This window comes from Archocentrus centrarchus, chromosome 13, assembly GCF_007364275.1.
Source record: "Archocentrus centrarchus isolate MPI-CPG fArcCen1 chromosome 13, fArcCen1, whole genome shotgun sequence".
NCBI lineage: Eukaryota > Metazoa > Chordata > Actinopteri > Cichliformes > Cichlidae > Archocentrus > Archocentrus centrarchus.
The window spans coordinates 28220162-28235378 of record NC_044358.1 but is presented as its reverse complement, the minus strand read 5'-3'; the positions used below and the strand labels follow the sequence as shown (position 1 = coordinate 28235378).

Below are 15217 nucleotides of genomic sequence, written 5' to 3'. Positions count from 1 at the left end.
CCAGTGTTAGCAGACAGGCAGTGATACAGAACATTTGACTAGTGCATCTTCATTCAATCTAAGAAAAACACCATGGTAATATATCAAATGGGTATGTGGTGCCACTAACAATTAGAGAGTAGAACTGATCAAACAGGAAGTCCCAGAAACATTAAGTACCCAGAGGACAATCAGTGCATGCCAGTAAGCAGCTAAAAAACAACTCAGTGGAATCAGTTAGAAACAACAGCATCGCCTAGCGGGGAAAAATATGCCCATCGCACTGTATTAACCCTGTTCATTGTCACATGAAAAACAAAGATTTAATAATTATGTGACCTTGGCCTTTAACCCTTTAACAGCGGTGATCAGCACCGATGCACCTGTTTCCTGCCCTTACTTGCCGCGAACAGCTGATTAACGCCGAGCGTATCACCGCTGAGACATCTGATCAAACACGCTTTGAATTACCGTAATTACACGACCATTTGTCCTATCAGAAAAATTCAAACGGTTTCTGAAAGCTGAGAAATTGCGCTTCACATCCAATATAGGGTTATTATGGTAAAAGTCAGCAAAGGGCAGCACTTTTGAAGTTAACGGGCCCACCGGCGGGCCCATGGTAAATAAAGGGTTAACCTTGACCTCCAAGAGTTGATCTCTGAAGAATGTCTTGATATAGAGAATAATTATGCTGGGTTTCACCAAAATCCTTCAAACAATTTCTTGGATATGAAGTGGACATGAAAAAACTTCACAAAAAACAAAGATTAACCATGTGACCTTGACCCCAGTTCTCGAGTTACTGAGCAAACACCGTTTTTCTATTTTTAGTAACAGTGACCGCATATACAATCCCATCCTTGTTTTGGTGATACGCTATCTAACCATAAAGTTTGGTAAGAGTAGGCCAAACAGTTCTCAAGCTATTGAGCAGATACTTCAATGGACCCCACCCAGATGCCCACCATGGGTGATCACATAATACGCCCAATCTTTCGATGGGCGTAAAAAATTAGTATTCTCTTACAATGTAGCTATAATTGGTAAACAATCTTAATGCTGAAAATGTCTTTACAGTGAAATGGACTTGAAATATATCATAATAAACCTCTCTTTGTGAGGCAGTGAATATGGTTGATACACTCAAAAAACCTATGTCCTTATATCTTTAGAAAAGTGTACAGAACATCGATTAATTGACCACATTGGGCAACATAGACTGACGTGTTTGTCGAGTAAATCTCTATTTAAACTTCTAAACTTCTTGTGCAATATTGTATCATTCATACTGAACAATATCTATCACTTCTATATTGCTAGCTGTCAGCTGACCGGACTATCGAGGTTCGCTTTAGCCGGAGAGAACGTCCGACTGCTGTCGGATCATTTTCAACCTCCCGCTGGTTTTCGCCGCTGAGTGGAAGTTAAACACAGATATAACTCATTCAGACAGGGGCGTGGTGGCCATCGGGAGGTTCGGGAGGTTTCCCGAACGGCCAGTGATCAGAAATTTTTTTTTTTTAACCCAATTAAGCACAGCAGCTGCAGCTTCTGTGGCCACAGGTGCAGTCCACACCTGCAAATAAAGTTCTCTTGTCTTAAAATTATGGTTTGTCGGTTTGCCTCTCCAAACCAAGCTCCCGGGCTGAATTTTAACCCCAGCCAGCCCCTGGTTGCTTATGTATATTGATTCATTCATCAACCAAACTTAAATCAATATTTCTCATGTTAAATACTGAAATGCGATTAAAATGCGATTAATTTCGATTAATTAATTACAAAGCTTCTAATTAATTAGATTAATTTTTTTAATCGAGTCCCAGCCCTAATTTTTATACATTCTCTTATTTTCTGTATTTTTAATACATTTTATTTTCTGTATTTTTTATACATACTGTTTTATTTTCTGTATATTTTATACATACTGTTTTATTTTCTGTATATTTTTAGATTATTATATTTTTATTTAGAAAGTTTGACTTTCTATTTCATGGCACTGAACAGGAATGGCCCTCCAATCTCATTGTACATCCTGTATAATGACAATAAAGGCATTCTATTCTATTCTAAATTTCCTGTACCAGTTTCTATATTAATTTGTGCCTAGTATAAAATTAATAATGCACCAGAAAGAGTACAAGGAGAGCACTTTACCATCTATCCTCAGTGCATACAATATCAGGGAACTGGCAGCTCAGATCAAACCTAAAAATCGGCAACAGGCCAGGCAGACTAAATGCAGGCATCTCAAAGAGGAGAGAGTGGCAGAGAGAGACTTCAAACACTTGTTTAAAATGCTGGGTAGAAAACCTGAAGTACCTACATCTCGCTTTGCCTCCAGCATTACTCTATCCACCACAGTTTCCAATGCAGTTTTTATAATATATGACATTTTACTATGACCAAGATCTTGCAAAAAGTGATGAAAGAGATATGACCATGATATACTGGCCATTACTGTTTTAAAAGTACCAATCCTGGCTATTTGAGCCTTTCAGTCATTTAGATGGAAATAAACTGCCTTGGTTAAATAATAACTGCTTAACTGAACAATTGTGAAGATGACTAAACCACACTGCCTGACCGCTGTAGTTGTAAAAGACCAAACTCCAAAAAAATTTCTATTGTTTACTTTTGCTAAATTAGTTTTAGTCGATTTAGTACTGGATGAATTCAGCAACCATGCTGGTCTTCATGATTACAGTACAGAAACATTCACCAGTTGCAGGGGTCTTTGCAATAACTGCTAATGTGGCTTATGGGCCCTGTGATATAAATGCCCTGATTCATTATGCCATACTTACTTTTTTAACTGTTTTATTAGTTGCTGAAATGCAGCATATCCAAATGTGTGTTAAATGTGTACAGGCTTTCAGGAATTTTACATGCTTTGCCATTTGAAATAAAACCTATAAAACTAAACTTGCAAGTTAATGTTTTTAGCACTATATCCAGTTCTTATGAGCATGATGAAACGGGGCTTACACATTTGTAAGCAGGCAGACCAGAGTCCACACAGTATGCGGAAAAGTGTAAGCTGCTGAGATTTGAGACACTGATAGCATTTACTGAGGTAAAGACTCAGGGCCTATCTTAGACATTGATGACTCCACTCTGTGAGGGACAAGAACAGTGTTCAAAGGAACATCATTGAACTTCCTTGTGATTTTTGAACTAGAGATGCTCTGCATAAACACAGACAGCAAATACAATTCAAATGTACGTAAATGTGCCTCACTTCATTTTGATACTATTGCTATGCCCCCCCCACCCAAAAAAAAAAATCCTGTTTGACAGGAAGTCCTGATGTGACCACTACATTACAGCTGTTCCAACATGAACTTTTAATGGACCTACCCCTCCCTCCCTCTAGTTTATTTATGAAGACTAACATTTCTGGTGAGAGAAATGGAAAAACAGATCTACGAGGATGGAGAAAGAAGCAGTGATGGGGAGAAATAACAGATCAGCAGCATTTATAGTGGCTTTTATAACTAAATAGCATCAAGTTACACTTGACAAACATTATTACAAACTCTTGCTAAAGAATTGAGGATCAGTAACAGCTCTGCAAACAGCTTTCAGCTCTAATATGTAAGAATGTCTGACTGGTGTAGAACAATACATAGAAATACAAAAGAAGACTACCTTGAAAATGTACTCACAGATGTCTGTTTTAGTGGGTTCTGTTGAGAATCAGTGGAGATTTGCAAGCACTTCTCTCACTGCAGTAGTTTGTACATTAACTGTAAGAAGGTTGTTTTTTAGGCTCCAAATTAGTCTTTGCTGATCAGTATGGCAGTGCTCATGCCATCATTTGCCAATTTATAACTGGCTCAAGCAGAGTCTTTACATAATACCTCCTACTTCCTACTTACATTATTCATGCTAAATTATTGGGACAGCATAATGAAGTGAATAAACTCAATAAATGAAAACAGATCATGTAACTTTATAAAGAAGACCTCGTTATTCATGGTACTCTTACTTAAAATTCCCTTTTGAAAAGAGAGCATCATAGACTGTCAGGAATCAGGAAAGGAGGATTTCCACGCAGATCTCTCATCTTTATTGGGTATCTGTGGACTTCAAACAATTCACCAACACATTACATCCATTTTCTCTTCAGGCCCTCTTTCCTGTTTTATGGCTTTAATAGGATCAATCAAGTGTAACTCAATCCTCATCTCCAGTATCCACTCTCCCCTTGTATCTTACCCCAATGGATGGGGGAAGCCCTATAGTATGAGCTGTGGTTTAATAACATAATTTAATAAACAATGTCCCAATCAGAGCTGAAGGATTGGCACAAAAGCATGACTGCTGGGAAAGCAAGTGGCGATGGTAATGTTCAACAGAATGTGTGTGAGTGTGCTTTTTCTAAATTCAAATTTAAGATTATGTTATCTTATACATTCAGTAAAGCTGTTCGGAGCCACTATGAATAAATAATATTTATAATGACTGAGAAAAGTGTTCCTTTACCCACTCGAGCCCTGAAAGCATTAACTTGTCTCCCCTAGTGTGCATATTCACTGATCAGCCACGAAACTAAAACCATCTGCATAATATTATGTAGCTCCCCTAAAACAGCACTAACGTGTTGCAGCAGTAGTGTCTGGCACTGGGGTGTTGTCAGAGCATCCTTTGGGTGACATGGGTTGTGTGGTGCATCCACTGAGCAGTTTCTGTGGTGTGGTAGGTTACACTGTTCTCTGAGGGAGGCCACCACCATCAGGGGTGTGCTCGTTCTGCAATAACGTGGGTGATAATGTGCTGAAGTATCATCCACATGCATGTCAGGACCAAATATTTCCCAGCAGAACAATTTAATGTAATCAAATAATCAATGTTATGCGATTCTTGAACGCCATTGTGGACTTACACAGTATTCTACTGCAATTAACCAGCAAATAATCCACTTAAAACGGCCTGTTGAGTGTTTTGTGAACACTAGAATACCTTTGCTCATTTTTTATTCTGTTTAACTCAGCAAGAAATTTTGATTATATCCTTGAGCTTTAACAAATATGTTGAATGTATTTCCTTCCTCTGCATTATTTACATCCATTTCTTTTGGCCTGTAGTCTTCTTCTTCCCTGTCTGTGTTTGCATATTGTTGTATCTGTAGCTCAGTTATAGAAGAGTCAAAGTATTTGCAGCCAAGCATTTGTTCATCACTCATGAGTACATGAACACCCTTGTATACAATAAAAACAAAACGGGGGAGCACAAAGAAATATAGATTCCATTGCATTAATGGAGGTCAAACCCTCCGAAGTTAATCTATAATGTCAAACAGAAGTCACACTTCATTTGACTGCAATGTTTTGGTCCAATTGTAATCACTTTGGAACTAGAGAATCAAAGCCCAGATGAGAGATGAGGGTGCCCTGAATACTATTAAAATAAACTATTAAAATAACTAATACTGTTTATCAAAGCTATTACACAAGTGCTACAAAGACATACTGACAAAATATACTAGACACACTTACACTTAACTTACCTTTTCATATGAATGGGTAAGTGTGTCCAAACTTTTGACTGGTACTAGGGCTGGGCGATATATCGAGTTTTTAAGAAATATCGATATGTTTTCATATGTGACATAAGATGAGACATCATTTATATCGATATAGTCTATGTCACCTTACAATCATACTTGTAGATCCACCAGCTCACCTTTCTCTTCTCCCAATTTGTCTCTGCACAACTTCACAGTGCCCCACCTCTTGCTCTCACCGCTTCACCCGTAAATCACGCATGGCAGTGTTGCCAACTTAACAACTTTGTCGCTAGATTTAGCGGCTTTTCAGACCCCACCTAGCGACTTTCCCCCCCCCCCCCCCCAAAAAGTGACTAGCGACAAATTTTGCGACTTTTTCCGGTGACGTCTGTGACTTTTGGAGAGAAACCTGAAATCCTCCGCTGTCGTGTGTTTTGTGTACATACAGCCTTCATACTGCATCTGTTTGTACACTTTAGCATCGCCCAGGCCCCCAAGAGTACCTGGCTGCAGGCAAGAGGGCGCTGCCATTCTGCAACTCCATAGCGGAAGTTGGTTTGTACCATAAGTCATGTGACCTTGATAGCAGAAGTGAGTCTTTTTCTTTTTCTATTGCTATTTTTGCTCTGTATCTTTTCTATTTGCATTTTAATAGCACAGCTGTGAGTCTTTTGTTACGGAAAAAAAAAAATCTATTTATTTGAGGAGCATTATTATTTAAATATGCCAACAGTTTATTTTTGAGCAATTTCTCACGTACATCTACAGCTGAATGTTAATAAAAGTGCCTGTGTGACATTTGGGAAATGTAGCTTTGAGTCAGAAGCGCCTTTTTGTTTATACCTTTTGGGAAGAAAAAATATTGAGATATGTATCGTATATCCCCATTAAGCTAAAAAATATCGAGATATTATTTTTGGTCCATAATGCCCAGCTCTAACTGGTATATATATATATATATATATATATATATATATATATATATATATATATATATATATGGACAATAGAGCCAAACTGATGTAAGTTTTTAAGACCAATACTGACATTTGGTGATTTAAAAATCCAATATTTCAATATATTAGTCAATTTTTTTCTTTCACACAGACAAAGCATAAACAGATTTCCCCAACATTTGTTGTGTAGTTACTTGTTTATGTTCTGCCCAACTCTCCTCAAATCAGCTGGTCATTGTTGTTTGAGGCATTCCAAACACATTGTCAACAGGGATGTTAGAATGTGCCCTCTGGTGGACAAACTTTGCAACATCAATGCTCATCACACTGTTGAAGGGTGTTTCTCCCATCTCTTCTTCACATTTTAATCTTCATTTATCAGCCATTGTAAATGCTGATAGTGCTAGATCAACAGATAGCTAATATTGGCTGATAATATCAGCATGCCTGATATGTTGTTCGGGTTTCAATAGAAAAAACAGTCTTTATACCTAGATATGTGTCTACATATACTGTATACTCTATGTATACTAGGGTTGTCACAATACTAGTATTTCAAACTCGATACCAATAATAATTTAAAAAAAAAACTCAATACTCGATATTGCTTTCAATGTCACGAGGGCAAAAAAAAAAAAAAGACAAAACAAGAGGCATTATGTTGTTTGTTTTAAAATAAAGATTAGAACAATACAAACAATAGGCAGGACCAATAAGGCTTGCTGCCAAGCTCCCACATCGTTAAAATTTTATTATTAGCCACAACCGCTAGCCATTACGTTAATGATAACATATGGCTAACGTGGCTATTGGGTAACTGCTAATAGTTAATTGACTAATGTTTTTGTTAATTTTGTAATTTAAATGCAGACTATTTCATTGCACACACAGTAGGAAAGTTACTGCTTTGTTTTAAAGATGTTTAAAAAACAAAAATCTCCAGAAAATGCTTTGGGATTAAAGTTATTTCACTAGACAGCACTGTATTTTAAAGATTGCTGAGTCATTACATTAACATCATTTTCAATATATAAATACTACTCATGCACTGTAGGAGCAGGTAAATCCTGTTAGGAAATAAATTGAGAGGTCTTTGAGTGGGAATAATTGATACATTATTCCTTGGAGAACTTGATATGGGAAACACACGGGAATACTAATCACACTGCTATGAACTAGTCATATAAAAAGCACTGTGGTTAATTTGTGTTTTGTTTCTTTGTGTGTCTCCATCCATGTGTCTGTGTGTCCTGCTGCTATTCAATTTTACTTTCCATGCAGGGTGCATCTCACACCTCTCGCACCAAAGAACCACATGTTGTCCTGCAGAGCATGAGACTCAGCCAAAAAATAGTGGGATGTTAAGGTTGCTTGAGATCATGATTTGACCTACTATGCCATGCATGCTCACATATGACCTTAACTCATGAATTTACACAAGAACTTCCAATCTGTTACAAAATAAAAGCATAAAAAGTTCTAATGTATGCACCAGGAAAAGCATTATTTTGCTTTGTTTTTCCAATTTGTGGAACTGTACTATCACGTTGAGTTATTAGAGTTTAAAGTTTTTAAAAACAGTTAAATTTTTTCATCTTCCTCAGCTAAGAACACCTGTACAGCCCTGGGGAAATGGCAGTGTTAGTCTACTTTTAACTGCTACACATTACACAGATTCTTTGGGAACTTACTTTCTCAGATGCTCATGCTCCTTTAGAAACAGCTCTGTTCTTCTGTTGTTGACCCCAGAACCACTCTTGTATGTCCTAAAAAGGCATGCAGATATACTGGTGAACACATATTTTTTAAAATGAATAGTAATTTTCTACATTCAGGCAATGTCCAAGGTATTTGAGCATCAGGAGAAGTGCTCAAAGTTTAGAGAAGAAATGAACCTTAAGATGCTGACAGAACAAGCTAACAGTTAATACTCAATGGCTGTGATCCTGACACTCAGCTGTCGCCTTTTTAGTATGTCTGACATTACAGACTCTCGTCTATAACTCTGTGTGCATCAGAATCAGAAATCAATCACAGAAAGGAGCACTGGTTACTAATGTAGCTTTCACGGGCAGATTACCACAGGGTAAAAATGGCTGGCTAACTTTCAAAGCAAGGCAACAATCTGTCTGTTTTATCCACCCTTTCTTTAGTAAGGATCACCAAAATACACAGTAAAATACAAATGTAAAGACCTTGTTCTTTGCACTGAACATTAGGGATGTGATGGCATGGTTCATGGTGTTGTTTACCTTAATGGTATGGTGAAACTTTATTGATCCACAAAAAATGTAAATATATGTACCACAGAGCTATTTCATATAAATAATGATTACTTAATCTGAAAGGCCAGGAAGTGCAGCTAAAGCGTGTTTTGAACAAAAAAAATTTTGATTTTTCGAGGAACATTCTTGTACTTTATTGTCTTTATGGCTCTTTTGATGCTGCTGATCTCACTACTGCATTTCTTCATAACAATATGTCAAATATTTCCTTTTTGTTTTTTCAGCCCAAAGACGGCCCCCTTGCATCAACAACTCTTCACACCAAATATTGAGATCTCCCATAAAGAGCTACCAAGCTGTTCATCTCTCTAATTTGTCATGAAATAATGAGCAAACAAGCCAATAGTGGCCATGTTTAGTCAACTCTTCAACTGGGTTTGAATTGCAGGGAAATTTGAAAATTATGACTAATTTAATGTATAAATGTATTATTCTTCTCAGACGACCTGAATTAAAGTTATTGCAGTGAACAAAGGCAAAATTAAAATAATTGTATCCTTGCCCAAAAAACAAACAAACAAACAAAAAAACAACCTATGGTCATTTTTTTTTTTAATGGTTAATGAAGAAGCAGAAAAACTGTGTTCTTCACTACTAAGCAATCAGGAGTGATGAATGGGTGTTGTACCACTCACAAACCAAACAGAGGGAACCCATTGTCTTCTGCTTGATGCATCTCTAGCTATCAGCAGCCCTGAACTGCTGACTCCCATGTCTTCTTGGTTTCTGGTCATTTAACACAGCCTCACCCTCTAGCTGAGCAGGGGAGGAGGGAGGCTATGAGGCTTCAGAGTGTGTGTATATATATATTAGCGTGCACATATAGCACACCCCAGAGTGGCTGCCTTGAGCCCAATCTGACCACCCCAGCAGCAGGGCTGATGCTTCTGTGGGACCAGAATTCTTTGTACTGACAGCCCGATTCATCACTCCAGAAAGGCTGTTTAAGGGCACCAATGTAAATCACAGAAAACTGTCATTTTTGCTGCTGACATTTAAAATCAAAGCAGGAGAAGAAGGAGCATTATGTCTGAGCTCAGCTCTGCTCTGTGTTATTACATAGCTGCACACAAGAGGTGTGCCTGTGTGTACTTCAGTGGAGTCTGTAAGCACACTACAAGATATTGACATGGCATTTGATTAAATGTCTCATTGTCTCATTTGAGTGCTTGCATCAATTAGATAGTGTGCATGCTTCCTTTTTATCAGTATGGATTTATGCATGCATGTACCCCTGATACACACTCAAAACATACAGTGAAAAAGTGTGCTGGTCAGATTTACTTCACAGCCAAGACCTCTACTGCCCTCTACCTAACAAAAGAGAAAATGCTTGGCTGCACCAGATATTCCCATTATTGTATCAATGCCACGAAATATTACCCATTTCTGAAATTACCTTAACATTGTGGTTCCTAAAAACATCTTAATCTGAAATACATGTGACTACATTCGTTTTTAAATTAGGCTGATAAGAATTTATATCATCATATTGTTGCTATGACAAAACATCTGAAATCTGTTCCTCTTGGCCGCTCCCTTATTCACAAAGGGTTGCCACAGCAGGTAGCTTTGCAGGTTTGATTCACCAGCTTTTCTTTTTAAACAGGATGCCCTTCTGGATGCAAATGAGGCGTGTGCAGTTGTTTACCAAGAAATGGGTCAGAGTGTTTTGGGTTTTTATTTTCCATTAACACAGAAAACGACTCTAGCATGTGTATTTACTTTACCAATATGAGGTGGCAACAGCTCTGTGATTTCATCCCTTATATTACTGCCCGTATTGGCTTCTCTCAAAATGTAAAGGAGCCCACCCACTACTTTAATCATACTCTGGATCTTGTCCTGACATATGACATAGAAACTTAAGACTTAACACTATTCCCTGAAAGCCCCCTCCTGTCTGATCATTTCTTAATAACATTCACATTTACTCTAATGGATTACACAGCAGTGGGGAATAAGTTTTATTACCATAGAAGTCTTTGTGAAAGTGCTGTAACTAAGTTTAAGGATCTAATTCCTTCATTATTATGCTCTTCAGTGCCAACACAGTGCAGAGCAGCTACCTAAACTCTGCTCCCAGTGAGGTAGATTATCTCGTCAATAGTTCTACATCCTCACTGCGTACAACTTTGGATACTGAGGCTCCTCTGAAAATCAAAGCCTCAAATCAGAAGTGCCTGACTCCGTGGTATAATTCACAAGTGCACAGCTTAAAGCAGATAACCCATAAGCTGGAGAGGAAATGGCGTCTCACTAACTTAGAAGATGCTCATTTAGCCTGGAAAAAGAGTTTGTTGCTCTATAAAAAAGCCCTCCATAAAGCTAATCATTAATTGAAGAAAATAAGAACAACCCCAGGTTTCTTTTCAGCACTGTAGCCAGGCTGACAAAGAGTCAGAGCTCTGTAGAGCCGAGTATTCCTTTCACTTTAACTAGTAGTGACTTCATGGATTTCTTTACAAATAAAATTTTAGACATTAGAGAAAAAATTATTCATAACCATCTCAAAGACTTATCTTCATGGTCGGCTGCATTCAGCATTGCTGGTATTTGTTTAGACTCTCTAGCTCCAGTTAATCTTTCGTAGTTAATTTCAATAGTTACTTCCTCCAAACCAGCAACATGTTTATTAGATCCCATTCCTACTAGACTGTTCAAAGAAGTCTTTCCAATTATTGATGCTTCAATCTTAAAAATGATCAATCAGTCTTTAATAGTTGGCTATGTACCACAGACCTTCAAGGTGGCTGTAATTAAACCACTACTTAAAAAGCCATCACTTGACCCAGCTGTCTTAGCTAATTATAGGCCAATCTCCAACCTTCCTTTTCTCTCAAAGATTCTTGAAAGAGTAGTTGTAAAACAGCTAACTGATCATCTGCAGAGGAACGGTTTATTTGAAGTGTTTCGGTCAGGTTTCAGAATTCATCACAGTACAGAAACAGCATTAGTGAAGGTTACAAATGATCTTCTTAGAGCCTCTGACAGTGGACTCATCTCTGTTCTTGTCCTGTTGGACCTCAGTGCAGCTTTTGATACTGTTGACCATAACATTTTATTACAGAGATTAGAGCTTGCTATAGGTATTAAAGGTACTGCACTGCAGTGGTTTGAATCATATTTATCTCATAGACTCCAATTTGTTCATGTAAATGGGGAGTCTTCTTCACACACTAAGGTTAATTATGGAGTTCCACAGGGTTCTGTGCTAGGACCAATTTTATTTACATTATACATGCTTCCCTTAGGCAGTATTATTAGAAAGCATTGCATCAATTTTCATTGTTATGCAGATGATACCCAGCTTTATCTATCAATGAAGCCAGATGACGCACACCAATTAGTTAAACTGCAGGAATGTCTTAAAGACATTAAGGCCTGAATGACCTCTAATTTCCTGCTTCTGAAATTCAGATAAAACTGAAATTCTTGTACTCAGCCCCACAAATCTTAGAAACATGGTGCCAAACCAGATACTTACTCTGGATGGCATTACTTTGGCCTCCAGTAACACTGTGAGAAATCTTGGAGTCATTTTTGACCAGGATATGTCCTTCAAAGCACATATTAAACAAACATGTAGGACCACTTTTTTGCATTTGCGCAATATTTCTAAAATTAGAAACATCCTTTCTCAGAGCGATGCTGAAAAGCTAATTCATGCATTTATTACTTCTAGGCTGGACTGCTGTATTTCATTATCATCAGGCGCCCTGAAAAGCCTTCAGCTGATTCAAAATGCTGCAGCTAGAGTACTGACAGGGACTAGAAAGAGAGAGCATATTTCTCCCATATTGGCTTCCTGTTAAATCTAGAATAGAATTTAAAATCCTTCTCCTCACATACAAGGTCTTGAATAATCATCATCCCTGCATCCATTTTATCCTCTCCAAGTCTCATTTTTTCTGTGCATCAATTTATAGCTCTAATATCTCTGTATATTTGCAGTTTGTATACTTGTATATTGTCTTATAGTTTTTATACTTATTTGTTTTTTCTGTAAGCACGAAGTACCGCAGCAATTTCCTAATGCTGTGAACCTGTTCACCCATATGGCAATAAAAACCTTCTGATTCTGATTCTGATAAAAACTTTGTTCTAGTTTCTTTAATCTGCTGACAGTGCTTTCCAGCACACTGCACCCTCCACCTACGAGCGCAACACCATCATATACAGTCTATAGCAGGGATCCTCAAATCCAGGCCTCGAGGTCCGGGGTCCTGCAGGTTTTAGATGTGTCCCTGATCCAACACACCTGATTCAAATGGCTGAATTACCTCCTCAGTATGCAGTCAAGTTCTCCAGAGTCCTCCTAATGACTTCTATATTTTTACAGTTAACATTGTTCAGTGAATTTAACTGGACAGATATAAGCTGATTGATGTACAGTAAAATAAGTTTTTGGCTTTTTTATTTTTAAAGGTTTCGCCTGCTTTAAGAGATGTCTCCAGCTGTGAAAGTTACTTTGGAGTTTATGTTTGTTTGGTCCTGTTTTTAACTGGTTCTTTTCTTTGCAACATGAAATGGCCTCTGTCTGAAAATTGCTGCTGGTGGTAATGCTAGTCATTTTCTCGCAGTTTTAGCCACTATTTGCTGCCTGATTCACCAGAATATCTGTCATTCCACATTTGCCTTTCCACTGGCATTTTGTCATCTTCACCTGCTAGACTCAAGACAGACCCGAGGCTATAATGACTCACGACAACATCTCGTGATACAAATTGGCATTATACAAACGTCTGTTTAGTACCCTGAAAATTCATTTGATAATTCCAGACTAATTTCTAAAACTGAATACGCAGGTGTTTATAATATCATAGCTGTTGTTTCTTCACATTCTGTTGACAGCATTAGTTAATTTTAACTTTTGGTCAGTACCTTTAGGAGCTTTTAAATTACTTAAGTTCTAAAATTTGTATATCTATATACAGTGACTACATTCCTGTTGAAAATGTATGTCTGCATGACATCTCTATGTAAGGCCTCTTCTCTGTATTCTAGGTGGATGGAAAAGGATCAACAGGAATCCTGCAGTGCTCACAGTATGTTATTTTCAGTGCCTTTAAAGATCAGTAAGCCATTACAAAAAAACAAACAAAAAACTAAACAAAATCCAAGACTCGTTGTCTAGGGGAACCTTCATTTCAATACACTCACTCACAGCTGAGCTAATCTGAGGAGAGATGCACTTCCATAATATAAGGCCAAAGAGAAAATTAATCTTCAGAGGTTTCAACTGTTCAAGCACATGCCAAACAGAAGTCAAGTTTCAACTATTTGTTTAACTCCTTCGGTCACGATACAGGAATTTGGTGGAAAGAAATTCATCTTCTGCCTACATAATTATTTTTAGGTAGGAGATGTCAGAAAATGAATATTACAGTACAAGATATAACTACAGAAAGTGATGTACACAACTGTGTATGCAGTGACCAATAGGGGTTAAGAAATAAGGCCTACAACAGTGCTTGACAGCACCCACTAAGATAAAAACACAAGAAATGCATGACATGACAATATTATCTCTTTAGTATGCAGTATCAGTGTGTTGGATCTGACCTCTAATTTATTGTCCATTAAAGACTCAGTGTGTAATGATCTATAAGCCGATGAATACACTGGAATTTCATAAATATTAAATCATAAACTGAATAATGAAAAATAAAAAACCAAAAAAAAAAAAAAAAACATGGTGCCAACAGAAGCTGTGTGGCCAAAAGAAATGATAAGGTGCTGTGACTGAGTACTCACTCAATGTCTTTCCTGACAGACCCTAGAAGGTCTTCCCTCTCCCGGATGGCCAGAAAGTTGCCTTTGGTTTTGTGAAATTCATGTGTGTAATCCTTAGAGGAAAATAAATAAAAGTAAAAAAAGAATACAGGGCAGACAGTGAAACAAATGGTAAACACTAAGAGGACAAAACTGAAGCACCAAGCAATGTATATGCTTCATAAAGGAGTTTTTGAGTTCCTCATTGAGGTTAATTAGGGCTGGGCGATATGGACCAAAAGTAATATCTTGATATTTTTTAGCTGAATGGCAATATACGATATATATCTCGATATATTTTCTTCTCAAATGGTATAAACAAAAAGGCCCTTCAGAGTCAAAGCTATGTGTCCCAAATATCACACAGACATTTTTATTAACATTCAGCTGTACATGATGTAGATGTACACGAGAAATCGCTCAAAAATCAACTTTTGGCATATTTCAATAATAATGCTCCTCAAATAAATAAATTATTTTTTTCCTCTATAAAAAGACTCAGCTGTGCTATTAAAATGTAAATAGAAAAGAGACAAGAGCAAAAACAGCAAAAGGCTGACTTATTCTTTAAAAAGCCAGTCTGGTGAAGTCTGTTTCACTGGAAAGTGCTTCCTCCTGTGTGTACTCCTGTACATCCAGTACTGTGACACACTGAATGAACAAAATTCCATCTGCAGGATTTTAGCCATCTCAGTAAATCCATAGACATA

The 15217-nt window shown here is 37.5% G+C and overlaps 1 protein-coding gene across 1 annotated transcript in view; it reads right to left on the bottom strand.

Annotated features, from left to right (window-relative positions):
• gosr1 (golgi SNAP receptor complex member 1) overlaps positions 1–15217 on the bottom strand; it is a 32262-nt gene that overhangs the window by 12626 nt on the left and 4419 nt on the right. Inside the window, exons 5-6 of the mRNA XM_030744914.1 lie at positions 14490–14581; positions 8139–8213 (exon numbers count right to left, since the gene is read on the bottom strand). Of these exons, the coding sequence (XP_030600774.1) occupies positions 8139–8213; positions 14490–14581 (167 nt within the window). The remainder of the gene's footprint in view (positions 1–8138; positions 8214–14489; positions 14582–15217) is intronic.